At 47.1% G+C, this 14,275-nt stretch overlaps 1 protein-coding gene across 1 annotated transcript in view; it reads left to right on the forward strand.

Annotated features, from left to right (window-relative positions):
- The window catches only part of PLEKHJ1 (pleckstrin homology domain containing J1), a 55,510-nt gene that overhangs the window by 13,287 nt on the left and 27,948 nt on the right, over window positions 1-14,275 (forward strand). Inside the window, exon 3 of the mRNA XM_033955141.1 lies at window positions 4,341-4,407. Within this exon, the coding sequence (XP_033811032.1) occupies window positions 4,341-4,407 (67 nt within the window). The remainder of the gene's footprint in view (window positions 1-4,340; window positions 4,408-14,275) is intronic.

Genomic DNA, 14,275 nt, shown 5'->3' on the forward strand with positions numbered 1-14,275 from the left:
TCAGTTAAACTGTACTACCACAACAACCATCTCCCCTGACCACTGATTAAAAAAACAAACATAAGTCCACCCCCTCCCTCACCAATAAAATCTCAGAAGAGGAAATTTGCCCCACTTTGGCTTAGAAATAACCTTACCATCAGCATGTAGTGCTGTTTCACTATATTTCCTTAGATCTTGCAGTTTGAGTTAGATGCACTGTGTTATGCTATGTGTTTACTGATTTCCCTAATGTATTTTTCCTTTGTTTTTCTTTATTAATTGTATTTCAAACCCTTATCTTACCCTATGTAATGAGTATAATGTACTATGTATTAGTTTTCCACCCAATTATTTTTTAAAGTCTGTATTGTATTGTCTCTATTTGACTATATTTTAATATGTTCATCGCTTAGAATTTGATTAAGCGATCAATCAAGAAAAATAATAAACTTGAAACTAAAAAGGGTTGGTAGTACTGTGTGGGTCTGCTGTGATCCAATTTTTGGCTGATCCCAAAAAAGCAATTGATGCACTAACAAATTTCCATGCAAATGATTTGCACAAAGGTTCACTGTAATCCCCGTCTCGCCTGTCTGATGGATCGCTGTGAGAGCGACTCACACATGCGCAGAGCTGGCAGGGGAAGCCCCCCCCTTCAATGTTCTCTGGGAGCAAGGATGCCCAATCCCTCCTGCCAATTCATGTGAACCCCCCCCATGTTCCCCGGAAGGAGGGATGCCCAATCCCTCCCTTCCCCCCTGAAAGTTCACCCCTAACCCAACACCCCCACCAGGACCCCACCCAGACAGTTCCTGTCTGCATCCAGCCGGCAGGCCCACCTTCCAGTGCATCTTGGAGGGGCCTAGGGTGTTCTGGCCAGTTAGAATCTTAGGCCATGCCTAGTGCATCCCAGAATGCACTGGGAGATGGGTCTAACATTCCTGTTAGCCCAGGTGCCTATGGAGGGGCCTTAATAATAATAATAATAATAATAACTTTATTCTTGTATACCGCATTACCATGGAAGTTCTATGCGGTTAACAGAAGAAGAGACTGTACATTTACAGCGATGTTACAATTTCGTTAATATTAGATTTACATTTTGGATGATACATATTTGGTCAAGTTGCCTTTACTTTTTTGACAGTAACTATCCTGTGAAGTTATTTTGGCAGCTAGGTTATATGTTCAGAGCTGTTACAATTGCTATACAATTGCTATAGTTAGATACAGCAGCGTTAACAGGTAGCAGTGTTGCATGAGGCGGTAAGGGTCAAGGGGGGGGAGGTCAGGAGGGAAGGGAGGAGGAGGGAGGGATAATCAGAGGAACTTGTCAAAGAGGTAGGTTTTGGTTAGTTTCCGGAATGTTTGATAGTGGGGGGAATTGGAGATGAGGGTAGAGAGGCATTTGTTCCATTTGCCAGCTTGGAATGCTAGAGATTGGTCAAGGAATTTTTTGTAGAGGCAGCCCTTCAGGGAGGGAAAGGAGAACAGGAAGGCCCCTTCCTGGTGTATCCCAAGATGCTTTGGAAAGGGGCAGGCCTGTCATTCCTTCAAAGGTGGGCCTGCTGGCTGGATGCAGGCAGGATCCAGCTAGCTGGCCAACAAAATCAGGTTGGGGGGTTTGCGGGGTGTCAGCAGGAGTGATTGAGCATCCCTCCTGCCATGATTGTTGGGGGGTGGTAGTGGGGATTTCTGACAGGAGGGATTGGGCATCCCTTCTCCAGGGGGTGGGATACTGTTAAACTTATTGCGACAGGGAGATCTCTTGCCGCTATAAGCTCAGCAGCAACCCGATTCTCTAACTGGTGCTTGTAATATGGACATAGGTTAGAGAATCTGTTTTTTAGGTGGGCTTAGGTGCAATTCTTTATAGGATGCCCATGTGCGATTCTCAAAAGCCGCTTAGGCAGCTTCTGAGACTGGGCGTCCTATACAGAATCTGAGCCTAAGTGCTGAGTATCTGCATTCCTGTTTCAGCCACATGTTAGGAGAGAATGTTAAATAGGGCCACCTTGTGCAAGAATAATTAGCAGTGGCGTAAGGGGGGAAGGTGGTCCACCCCAAGTGCTGTCTTGGTGGGGGGGTTCTGGCACCCGTCTTCCTCTCTGCCCCCTCCCCCGTACCTATTTAATTTTCCTGACGCGAGCAGCATCACGAACCTGCTACCTTCTTCAATGTTGGCTCTCTCTCTGATGTCACTTCTGGGTCCCGTGCCTAGAAAGTGATGTCTGAGGGAGAGCCGACACCGAAGTGGGCAACAAATTCGTGATGCTGCTCGTGCCAGGAAAATTAAAGAGGTATGGGGGAAAGGAAGGGGCGTGTATGGCAGACAGGGGGATCGGGAGGGGCACCACTCGCCCTCACTACTCCACTGATAATTAGAATGATTGAGACAGACTCTTATAGGACATAATCCTATTTGAATGGCTGCTTTTTTTTTGCTTAGCGTTTCTCATTACTACACAAACCATAACTACCTATTCTTTCCCTAGTTTGTGGGCTAGGAGGACAGCCCCCCCCCAATGCTATGGCAAGGAATATAATTTAACTATAAAAGAAACCCAAAGGAGGGTTGTGTGACAAATGTTACCAAATATGAAAAAGCTTCCACATAAACGTCAAACAGGAGCAGACAGAATATATTCAAAGGTTTACAGTTTTAGTTTGTTCTACCACCTTTTCTGTAGACATAACAAGATAGTTTACAAACCAAGATTAAAATTAAGAAATTAAATGAACGCTATTCAGTTGATAGGAAAGAGGTTAGAGAGGGAGAAAGTACTGTATTTTTCGCTTCATAAGACGCACCTGACCATAAGACGCACCTTAGATTTAGTGGAGGAAAATGAGAAAAATAACATTCTGAACCAAATTCTCCCTGCCAGGCTCGGCACCTAACTCCACACTCCTTGCCAAGCTCTGCACCCTGTCTCACCTCCCTGCCAGGCTCTCTACCCTGTCCCCCCCTCTGGTGGTCTAGTGGTAGGCTGGGACAGAGCAAACAGGGATAGGGCAGGCAGGTCTAGTGGCTGACAGGCAGGTAGAGACAGGTCAGGCATGCAGGCCTCCCCCCTCCCAGGCAAGCAACTAGGCAGGCCTCCCCCCCTCCCAGGCAGGCCAGGCCTCTCCCTGCTCCCTCCCTATTTTTAATTTGGCAGGGCAGGCCCTGGCCTCCCTCTCCTCCTCCCCCATTACTTTTTTTATCATTATGGCGCCCCCTCTCGCTGCGAGAACTCAAGGGAAGCAGCGCAGGACCGGGCAGACAGGAAGCCTTGTGCGCCGCTCTGCCTCAAGGGAAAATAACGGGACTCGGAGGCAGCCGCGTCAGCTGTCACTGTTCGCGGGGACCAGGCAGGAAGCTGCGTCCAGTGAGGGAGGGCGCTAGATTAGAAAAAAAGGTAACCGGTGGGGTGGGGGGGGGGTGTTATTTGCTCCATAAGACGCACCCTTATTTTCATCCCCTTTTTGGGGGTGAAAAAAGTGCGTCTTATGGAGCGAAAAATATGGTAATTGCAACTGAGGTAATAGAACGACTGGCATAATGATACAGGACCATTTCCAATCAGTGTTAAGTTGTATTTGACTATTTTTTATGAATGGTTATAACTGATTTCCAAATGACCATTATCATTCACTTCACTGCACTGTGCAACTGTGTTTCAAATATAGCTCAACCATTTTTCTGTTCATTGTATAAAAAAGAATTTTTATTCTTACTCCCACTCCGATCCAAATGTGCAGCTTCGTTGTTCAAATGATATCAGCAAATAGTAACCGTTCATACAGTGCAGTACTTTTATCAACTATTGAAAAACCGTCCTTATCTGAGCAATAAAAATGCAGTGCAGACCAACACAGCATCAGGAACTAGTGTTGTGTAATTGTCTGACCAATTTTTTTTGAATGGTTATAATTGAATACCAATTAACAGTGGTTCTGGTAGCTATTTTTTATTTTTTTATTTTTTTTTTTTATGATCCTGAGTTTTTCACTTTCATTTGAGGATATATATATATATTTTTTGTGATATTCCTCTTGGACACACATTTATGTGGTGACAAGGCAGAAGGAGAGGTGGGGCCGCCCTGCATTCCTTGATGACCTAAAATCTAGGGCTCACGTGTTGATAGAAAAGGACCTCCCCTGCAGCATGCAGCCTTACCTCCTACCCCACTCCCTCTAGCTTACCTAGATAAACTGTAAACCAGTACATCATGCTTTACTGATTCAGACTATCGCACGCCCTCTCCTCCTTTTCTTCTTGCCCCGCTCTGCTGTTTTTTTAATGTTGATATCTGGCATTAGAGTTGCTATGGGAAGTAGTTTCCAAAAACTTGTCTTTCTCATTCTTTTAGCCCATTGGTGCCCTTCTGCTGGAGCATTGCACACTCACCCAAGAAGATGACAATGCCTTCTCTATTCGTGAGTTCCTGCACAATATCTTCATGTTTGCATGATGTGGTCATGGGGGGAAGGGGGAGGGAATACTATTGATCACTTTTCAAGAAAGTTGTGGCAAAAAACCCTGGGTAAGAGAGACAAGTATAATGAAAAAATACATAAGGGGAGTGGAGTAGAGCCTCGTGTAACATTGTTTTACTTTTCTTTCTTTGTATAATAATGAACTGAGAGCACTATAGCTGAAATAGGGAAAGTGCATCAGATTTTTAAGTCAGTTGTGAGAGTTTGGTTTTCTGCAATAGTACACTTAAATATTTCAAACCAATCAAACAATAATATAGTAGTGCAAAACTATGAAACGGGACTCCTGCATATCATGACAAAAAAATTGTGGCGAAAGAGACCTAAGAACAAAAGAATAGCCTTACTGGGTCAGACCAATGGTCCTTCAAGCCCAGTAGCCCGTTCTCACGGCGGTCAATCCAGGTCACTAGTTTCTGGCCAAAATCCAAGGAGTAGCAATATTCTATGCTACCAATCCAGGGCAAGCAGTGGCTTCCTCTGTGTCTTTCTCAATAACAGACTATGGACTTTTCCTCCAGGAACTTATCCAAACCTTTCTTAAAACTGGCTACCTTAGCTCTTGCCACAACCTTTGCCAATGCTTGCCAAAGCTTAATTATTCTCTGAGTGAAAAAAAAAATTCCTCCTATTGGTTTTAAAAGTATTTCCCTGTAACTTCATCGAGTGTCCCCTAGTCTTTGTAATTTTTTGCCATCTCTTAATGTTACCATCGCAAATTGATATGATTATTCAAATCAGAGATTGAATGACTAGAAACCAGTGCAGAAAGCAAAATATTTTGTCCTTATGGAGCAATGAATTAACTTGAAATATATTTGATTTTAATTTCACTTGGTTATACATCATGTTATGCAAGTGTAGATAAGCTCTTTGAAAAACCCACCTTAGCTGAAAGACAAGAATATTGAATTTGTTGGCTATTTGATGTTCTTTTAATCTCACCGTACTATGCTTGGAGCAAAACACTAGAGCATTGTTAAAGAACAAGAGATGATAAACCTATTTTGGGGATGAGAAACCAGATTTTTCCTCCCTCTTCTTGTCCTTGTGTTGATAGCAGTAATTCCAGCTGCCTTCGAGTGAATTCCTTTTTAAACAGCCCTTTCATCCCACAAACGTTCCTTGTGAGGCACAAAGAACGGCATGGTTGGTATCAAGGACACAGCAATCATCTGCTGGCCTGACTCACAACTGCTTCAATAGGAAGAAAAGCCTGTACTTCAGGGAAGATGGCATCAATCCCAGATAAAAAGCCTGTTACTTTTAGGACTGGAGAGCTTAAGGGCAAGCCAGAGGAATACACAACCTTGTTATCTCTAGGACTGAAGGGCTCAGGGATATGGATCCTGTTTCTTCAAATACTGCTGGGCACAGAGATACCAAGCCCTGTCACCTCTGCTTATAGAAGTGGATACAAAAGCTATCACCTGTAGGACTGGAGGGCTTGGGAGCCAAGTACAGAACCTTTTACAGTTTACCTTTACGTTGCCTAGTAAATCTGGCTCTGTTGCATAGAGACTGTTATTCCAGTAAGCAGCAAGAAATTTGATGATGGTTAATTTCAGTGTCTTAGTTGGTTCCGGTTATTAGCTCATTTCACAAGGTTGACATCCTTTTCCAGCCTTAGAAAAGACAGGACAGTAAGTGGAGGACAGTTAACAGACAGGTAATCTCATTCATGAGGGAAACAGCTCTTAACATCCAGTACCTTTGACTACTCTTGAGCTTAACATTACAGTATATGTGAAGTTGGTCTTCCAGATTTAACAAACATTCTCCCTCTTTTTTTTATTTTTATTTATATATCTTTATTCATTTTTAAAGTATAAAAACAAGTGTACATTAAATCAAGTCTTAATATACATTCTTCACTTGAAACTCTACAGTCATCTTATACTATAAATTACTTCCCATCCCACCCTTTCCAAATATTTTTGTAATTACCTATCACATATCCATAAACCCCCCCCACCATATACATACTAAATGGGGATAAATACAATTATTTATTATAGTAATCTATTAATGGTCCCCACATATCTTTAAATTTCTTATAATACCCTTTCCTAACCGCCAATGTTTTTTCCATTTCATATACATGACACACCGAACTCCACCAGAAACAGTAGTTCAACCCTCTATAGTCTTTCCAATTGTGTGTTATTTGTTGGATGGCAACTCTTGTTAAAATCATTAACAGCTTATTATTATTCGAGGAGATTTGACTTTTGGCCCTCATAGACATCCCAAACAAAACTGTGTCATATGACAGGGCCACATGATTCTCTAACATACAATTTATTTGACCCCAGATCAATTTCATTCTCCCTCTTTTACAAACGCACAGCACGAGTTTTAGCGCTGGCAGCGGCAGTAACTGCTCTGACGCTCATAGGAATTCTATGAGCATGGAGCAGTTACCACCGCTGCCGGCGCTAAGACCCGCGCTATGCGTTTGTAAAAGAGGGAGATTATGAGTAGTCTTCATTTATTATTGTACTTTACATTAAGGTAAACCTGTATGTCAGCTAAAATTACTTATTTATTTAAAAAATTTATATACTGCCTAAAGTCTAGGCAGTTTACAAAACAAAAATAAATAATAACAATACAACATAGACTCTCCTACATCTACCACTATGTACATACTTGTTTCATTCACATAAATGCATTGTCCTATAATTAAACCTTATATATTTAAGAAGCGGATGTTTATGTTGGGAGAGCAGTTTACTAGAGGCCATCTGTAAATAACATGCGTTCTACTTTCAAGGGGGTATAATCGGAAGTACCCAAAACCCAATCCCTTAGATGTCTAAGCTCACATCCTATATAATAAAACCCTAAGCGCGCATGCGCACTTAAGGTTTCGTGTACCCTGCCGCCGTGTTTTGTATTCTGTGGCCGTATTCCATTTTGGAACACAGCGGCAGGGAACACGCTGGCGACTCCCCCCTCCCGCCCTGACTCACTGTAAGGCCCCCGTTGTTCCTCATCATCACCCCCCCCTCGGCGCACCTCTCCCCGCCGCATCCGAATCCCCGTTGACCCTCCCATCTGATCCACCCACCGTGAGACGACCAGAAACCTCCAGCAGTGCCCTCGACGCAAACCCCCCCTCCCCCCAACGACCGCCCCCCCCAAGAACCTCCGACCGCCCCCCCAGCCGACCCGCGACCCCCCTGGCCGACCCCCACGACACCCCCAACCCCCTTCCCCGTACCTTTCTGTAGTTGGCCGGACAGACGGGAGCCAAACCCGCCTGTCCGGCAGGCAGCCATCGACGGAATGAGGCCGGATTGGCCCATCCGTCCCAAAGCTCCGCCTACTGGTGGGGCCTAAGGCGCCTGGGCCAATCAGAATAGGCCCGGGAGCCTTAGGTCCCTCCTGGGGGCAGGGCCTGAGGCACATGGTCGGGTTGGGCCCATGTGCCTCAGGCCCCGCCCCCAGGAGGGACCTAAGGCTCCCGGGCCTATTCTGATTGGCCCAGGCGCCTTAGGCCCCACCAGTAGGCGGAGCTTTTGGACGGATGGACCAATCCGGCCTCATTCCGTCGTTGGCTGCCTGCCGGACAGGCGGGTTTGGCTCCCGTCTGTCCGGCCATCTACAGAAAGGTACGGGGAAGGGGATTGGGGGTGTCGTGGGGGTCGGCCAGGGGGGTCGCGGGGCGGCTGGGGGGGGCGGTCGGAGGTTCTTCTGGGGGGGCGGTCGTTGGGGGGAGGGGGGGTTTGCGTCGAGGGCAGGAGGGCCTGGGATCCCTCCTGCCCGTAATGTAGTGCAGGGTGGGGTTAGGGGGTCGCCGTGGCCAGGAGGACTTGGGCTCCCTCCTGGCCCGATATTGTCGGGGAGTTGGGGAATCGGCGGGGCAAGAGGGCTTGGGCTCCTTTTTGCCCCGATCGTGTCGGGGAGTCGGGGGGGCAAGAGGGAGCCAGGCGGAGAGAGGGCAGTTAAGCGCAGTGCCTGCGCGGAAGGATGCAGCTCGGGCGACTTCGTTGTGTGAAACGAAGTTCGTTGTACGAATCAAGACATAAAGTTCGTTGTGCGCAGCGTGCGCTGTGCGAGGCGTCCGTTGTGTGAGGCACCACTGTAAATCAAAGTTCCTGCTGCTGAACTAGAGAAAGAGATGTTCAGCTGGCAGGGCTTTGTTTATAAATTTTTATCAACACAACTAATATACTACTTTATCCTAAAGCAAAAAATAAATAAATAGAATTTTTTTTCTACCTTTGTTGTCTGGTTTCTGCTTTCCACATCTTCTCATTCAATTCCTTCCATCCACTGTGTGTCTTCTCTCTGCGTCTTCCATTTGCTGTTACTGTGCCTTTCCCTTCACCCCCCCCCCAATTGGTCTAGCACCCATCTTCTTCCCTCCGCTCCCCCATAGTCTGGCATCTGTCTTCTTCCCATTCTGTCTTCCACATTTCCCTTCAGGGTCTGTTCCTCTCCACCCTCCTTCAATGTCTGTCCTATTCCTTTCCACCACCACCCTCCTTTACCATCTGTTCCTTTCTACCACCCTTCAGCTCCTCTCACGTGGCCTATCTATCTACCTTCCTCCCTCTTATTTTCATGGCACGTTACAATGTAATTTGTGCAAGCCACTGGAGCCTGCAAGCTCGGTTCCTGTCCCATCCCCACAAACCATCTCGCTTCTGTGCTCCTATTTTCCCCATTTCTAATATCTCCCCTATGTATCTGCCATTGCCCCCCCCCCCCTGTGTCCCTATGTATCTGCCATTGCCCCCCCCCGTGTCCATATACCATCCCCATGGCATGTCCCCTTTATGTCTCTGTCCCTTTGCCCCATGCACATAATTTCCCCTCTTTCTGTTACCTTTCTGTGTCCAGATTTCCCCTATCTTCCTCTTCCATACCAGTGTGTCTCTTCTTTTCGACCCCATCTAGCTTTTTTCCCTCTTTCTTCCTCCCCCCCCCCTGCTTCTAGTATCTGGCTCACCTGCCTGTCCTTCCCTTTCTTTCCTGCTGTGGGTTTTTCTTTCCATCTTCATCCCCTTGGCCCAGAATCCTTTTCCATTTCACTCCCTCCTTCCAGTTTGAGCCGGGAACATGGGCGATCGCACGGTCCCCGCAGCCCCCACCCGCCTTCCTAATCGATCCTAGTGTTTAGCCAGCTCTCTCCCTTCTCCTCACCTTAGTTTGCAGGCTTTCTTTTTCGGAAACCTGCACGCTTTCCCAAAGAGCCGCGCACGTGCGGCTGCTCAGTCTTCAATCTTCTGCTCTGCTGCAACTTCCTGTTTCCGGTTGCGTCGGAGCAGAAGATCGAAACTGAGCAGCAGCTGTTGCGCGGCTCTTTGATAGTGTGCGGGTCGCCGAAAAAGAAAACCTACAAACTAAGGTGAGGAGAAGGGAGAGAGCTGGCTAATCACTAGGATCGATTGGGCAGGCGGGTGTGGGCTGCGGGGACCGCGCAATCCTTCATGCCTCACTGCGGGGATAAGACCATTCACCGCTCCACGGGGCGGTGAATGGCCTTGTCCCCATCCCCGCAGCGACTGCTAGTTTTCGTTCCCCTTTTTGGCGGGTTACCCGCAGCTAAACGTGGTGGCCGCGGGTAAACCGCCACCGTGTCATTCTCTAATTCATACCACTATTAGGCTGTATATAAAAAGGCCCTGCTTTGTCCTAGAGAGCATAAAGGTAGTACAATGTGTTTAGTAGTCCTGAACCCTAGGGTTGTGCATTTGAACCCACAAATTGCTTGCAGAATGTTGTCGATCATCTTTCAACATCTGTCCCAGGAAGCAGCTCATGGCCCCTCCGTTTTTTTTTTTTCTATAAGCAAGTTAAAGGCTCTGTGCCCTGCCTGGAAGAATATACAGACTCGTGCGGCAGAAATCTGCTGCTAGCAGGATTAGCCCTCAGGGACACCTAGCTAGCCAGCCTGCTTTCATATTTTTGGATCTTGGGGGCCATCCCTTGTGTAGCTGCTCATATTCCTGATTTATCAGGAACTTGAGCGCAGGCTGTTTGGCTCTTTTTCCAGCTTGGGTGGGTTAATAGGCTAGCTGTGTGGTTTTCTCCCCCCCCCCCCCCCCCCATTGCCACATGAGGTTTTCCAAGGGTTGAGGCTCAGTCCAACATCGGTCCAAATGGCAGCACAAATACCAAGTTTGTCACATGTGTACCAAGTGTGACAGAATTCTCCATTTGTCGTAGCTGCACTCAGGACACTCTCTAAAGTTAAAAGGGGATAGATTCCGTACAAACGAAAGATAGTTCTTCTTCACCCAGAGAGTGGTGGAAAACTGGAACGCTCTTCCGGAGGCTGTTATAGGGGAAAACACCCTCCAGGGATTCAAGACAAAGTTATACAAGTTCCTGCTGAACCGGAACGTACGCAGGTAGGGCTTGTCTCAGTTAGGGCACTGGTCTTTGACCTAGGGGCCGCCATGGGGGGTATCTCCAAAAGTAAGATTTGAAAGTTTTTGCAAACAGAGTTAGGGTCCCCCACCTCTAAAACTCCTTTTCCTATATTTTTTGTACCTCAGATTAGTCTTCACGGGCCGTTTTTGGTGCAATTTTGCTGGTGATGGCCATCTTGGATTTTTACATTATCTTTTTTCTTTTTTTTTTTTCTAAAGCCTTCATCTGCCTCAAAACCCTTCGATTGTACTTAAAATTGATAGGGAGGGACCCCTCAGACCTTTCTCCCCCTGTATAATGCCAGGTTTGCACTGGATGGCCAATTGAAGAGCGTCCATGTCCCATGTGTGGGGGAGGGGCGGGAGCCTTGGACTCGACCTCCTCTGAGTTCTCCAGGGCTGGGGATTTGCAAGATGCTCAATCCCAGGGCTGGGGATTTGCAAGAGACCCTTTCCAGAGCCCTCCAAATGCGCTTTGGTGAAGTGCAGGTGTGTGGTCGCCATGGAACCTAGGAGAACCAGCAGGGTGTCCCTGCCTAGGTCCAGTATAAGACTCTGTGGGCCTGATGTGGAATGCCTGTTTGAACTGCCAGGGGTCCTCAATGTCTTCATTGGGTGTGACGGAGGTAATGGCACAGAGGATCAGTCATCAATTTCCGCTCCTGTCAGAAGAGGTCACAGAACTGAACCAGGAAGTTTGGCTGACATAGCCTAGGAAGATATAAAGTCTGTTTCCATGCCATTATTGTCCCAGGATGCAGTCTCTCTGGCAGAGTCTGGTTCCTTGCATGAGAACATCAGTCAAGAAGCAGTAGTGACCCTAGACCAGTAGGAAGATCACATGGTTCACCAGCTATTCAAAGCCTCCGCACTTCCAGGCATCATATCTACCTTGTTGCGAGAACTGGGGCTGGAAGTTCCTCCAGCCCCCTCATCCCAGTGCTCAATTATGAGTGGCTCAGTTACTCCAGTTGTGTTCTTTCTCTTACATATTGTGACAGGGAAGCTCCTGTCACGTTGAAAACTACTACTAGAACTCCCCAGAATGCAGCACAAGGCTGGATAAAACCAGGCATGGAGTCAGGACAGCTGGCTCAGGCAAAAGAAAGCAAGCCCAGGCAGGTTCCAGCACAGCTGAAGAGCCAATTAAGAAAGGCTCTGCAGACCACTGATTTCCCCTATCACTCCTTTCCTGAAGTCAGGGAGAAACCTGAGGCTAATTTAGAAGGGGGTGGAGTTAGACCCCGGGGTTGGCCTTATAGGAAAGATCAATTTACTACAGGAGGAGGAAGGGAGGAAACGAGAGAAGGAACGAGAGTGCGGAGAGAGGAGAACCAGAAGGAGTGGTTGAGAAGCCAAACTACTCACGTGGGTTCCAGGTCACAGAGGGTGCCTCAAGCCCAGCAGGATAGGGCAAGAAGCCCACACCTAGGGAAAGGTGTTACTGGCCTGGAGAGGTATTGTGACTGGCAACTCAAGTCCCAAAGAGCAGGGCTGGGAAAGTCTCCCCAGAGAAAAGCTGCAGATAGTTTTGCAGACGTACAGAGAGGGGGAGGGGAAGCACAAACAGAAAGAAGTGAAGAAACTTCAAGCCAGAGTTCCCGGGAGTGTGAATGGGAAATGGGCAGCGTGCTAAGTAATGAGATAAGTGAAGAGGGCATGGACCTGGGAGAATATGATGTTTGCATGTCCTAAGTTAAACTCCTGAAGAACGGTCTCCTATTGTTTGTATACCCGACAGCATGAGCAGTGCGGGCCAAGTTAACAAGGTGCTAATAAAGTGTTAAACAAATGCAGGGAGCTGAGAAGGAAAGGCTGGACGCAAGCCGTGCTCAGCTAACTAGGCTGTAAAAGGTGAAGACCAGAGTGAGAGCAATCAAGCCCGGCAGGGGCTACGAGCCAAGGAAGGCATTAACTGACTTATACGTTTGCTGGTATTTTACTTGTGATAAGGAAGTACAATCTTGCTCCTTAATAGCACCTGGACTGTAAGAGTATAATGTGGGAGAAGCACTCGAAGCACTGTAACCAACTGAAGTGAATGTTTTATGTTTTTCCTTCGGCTGTTTTATTTTCTTTGAACTTTGGGTTAGTAATAAACCTGATACTTTATTCTAAAGAATCCGGTATCCGGGTCTTCCTTCCACTGCCCTATAAAAGGCGTATCAAAAATCTTACTTGTGGTCCGGGCCGCAGTTTCCCACTTACTCAGGGACGGGCCCGGCCACAATATGGACATCACAAAGCTAGTCGTGGACCACATGAGTCACTACGCTGGTAGCGCAGGTCATTAAACGAACTTCCTTGCCCAATGAAGGAGGTGTTATAAAGCAAAACAGAATTGTAGTGTCAAATTTTTTTCCCATTTCCCTCCTTCCAATTATGTCTTCCATTACAGTGTTGCTTGATTGCTTTTGTACAGAGAGGGCAGGATTAGCTCCTTAGGAAGGAGGCAGAGTTGAAAGATGGTTGAAAGCATTCTGCAAACAACTTGTGGGTTCAGATGCATAACCCTAGTGTTTGGAACTACTAGACACATCCACAAAAAAGAAGATTATCGAGGTAAGAACCTAATCTTTCTATAAGGAAGTTAAGTGGGAGCTCACGTAATGCTTAGCTAGAGAGCAGACGTGCATGCCTTGAGCTCCTGAACCCTTCTCTCCAAATCGGCATTTTTATCAGCTTTAAACTAACCAAATTTCGCTTCTTACATTTGCTCAGGAATGGTGCAGAGGGCTGCTTTGCCTGGTTACTGCCTGTACTGCGATTATGACCTCTAAATCTCTCTGCAAGGAGAAAACCAAACCTGCGGAGCCCAAGATGGCGGATGGCAACAGCCTGGAGGGCCCCACGGTGAGCTCCTTGTGGCTGCAGGAGATAGTGATTGAAGTGAAAGAGGTGATTAAGTCATCCTTAGACCAGCATCTCCAGGCCCTCACAGACAAGCTGAATGTTGTGGATGGCCGAATGGAATCTTTGACTGGGGAGTTTTCGTCCTGCTGTCAGTGAGTGTTGGCGCTGGAGGACTCAATGGCCCAGGTCGCGACCACGCAATCTGCCCTGCAAACTAAACTTCCGCTCTTAGAAGATAAGGTGGATGACCTGGAAAATCGATCTCGTCGGGGGAATTTATGCTTGGTGGGACACCCGGAATGCATTTCAGAAGCCGATCTTTGAGCCGATCCTGGAGCGTTGGCTGGTGGACACATTAGTTTTGAGTTCTGCGGTTCATATTGAGCGGGCACACCGGCTTGGGCCTAAAAGATCTCCATCAGAAAAACTGTGCATTGTGATCCTGAAGCTACTCAGTTATGCTCATAAAATGAAAATCCTCCATGCAATCCGGCTTAAGGGGCCCTTTTGCTATGAGAATACCACCGTTCTTTGCTTCCAAGACTACTCACCTAGAGTTTCTGGTCAGC

The sequence above is a fragment of the Geotrypetes seraphini genome, chromosome 8 (genome assembly GCF_902459505.1).
Source record: "Geotrypetes seraphini chromosome 8, aGeoSer1.1, whole genome shotgun sequence".
In the NCBI taxonomy this organism is placed as follows: domain Eukaryota; kingdom Metazoa; phylum Chordata; class Amphibia; order Gymnophiona; family Dermophiidae; genus Geotrypetes; species Geotrypetes seraphini.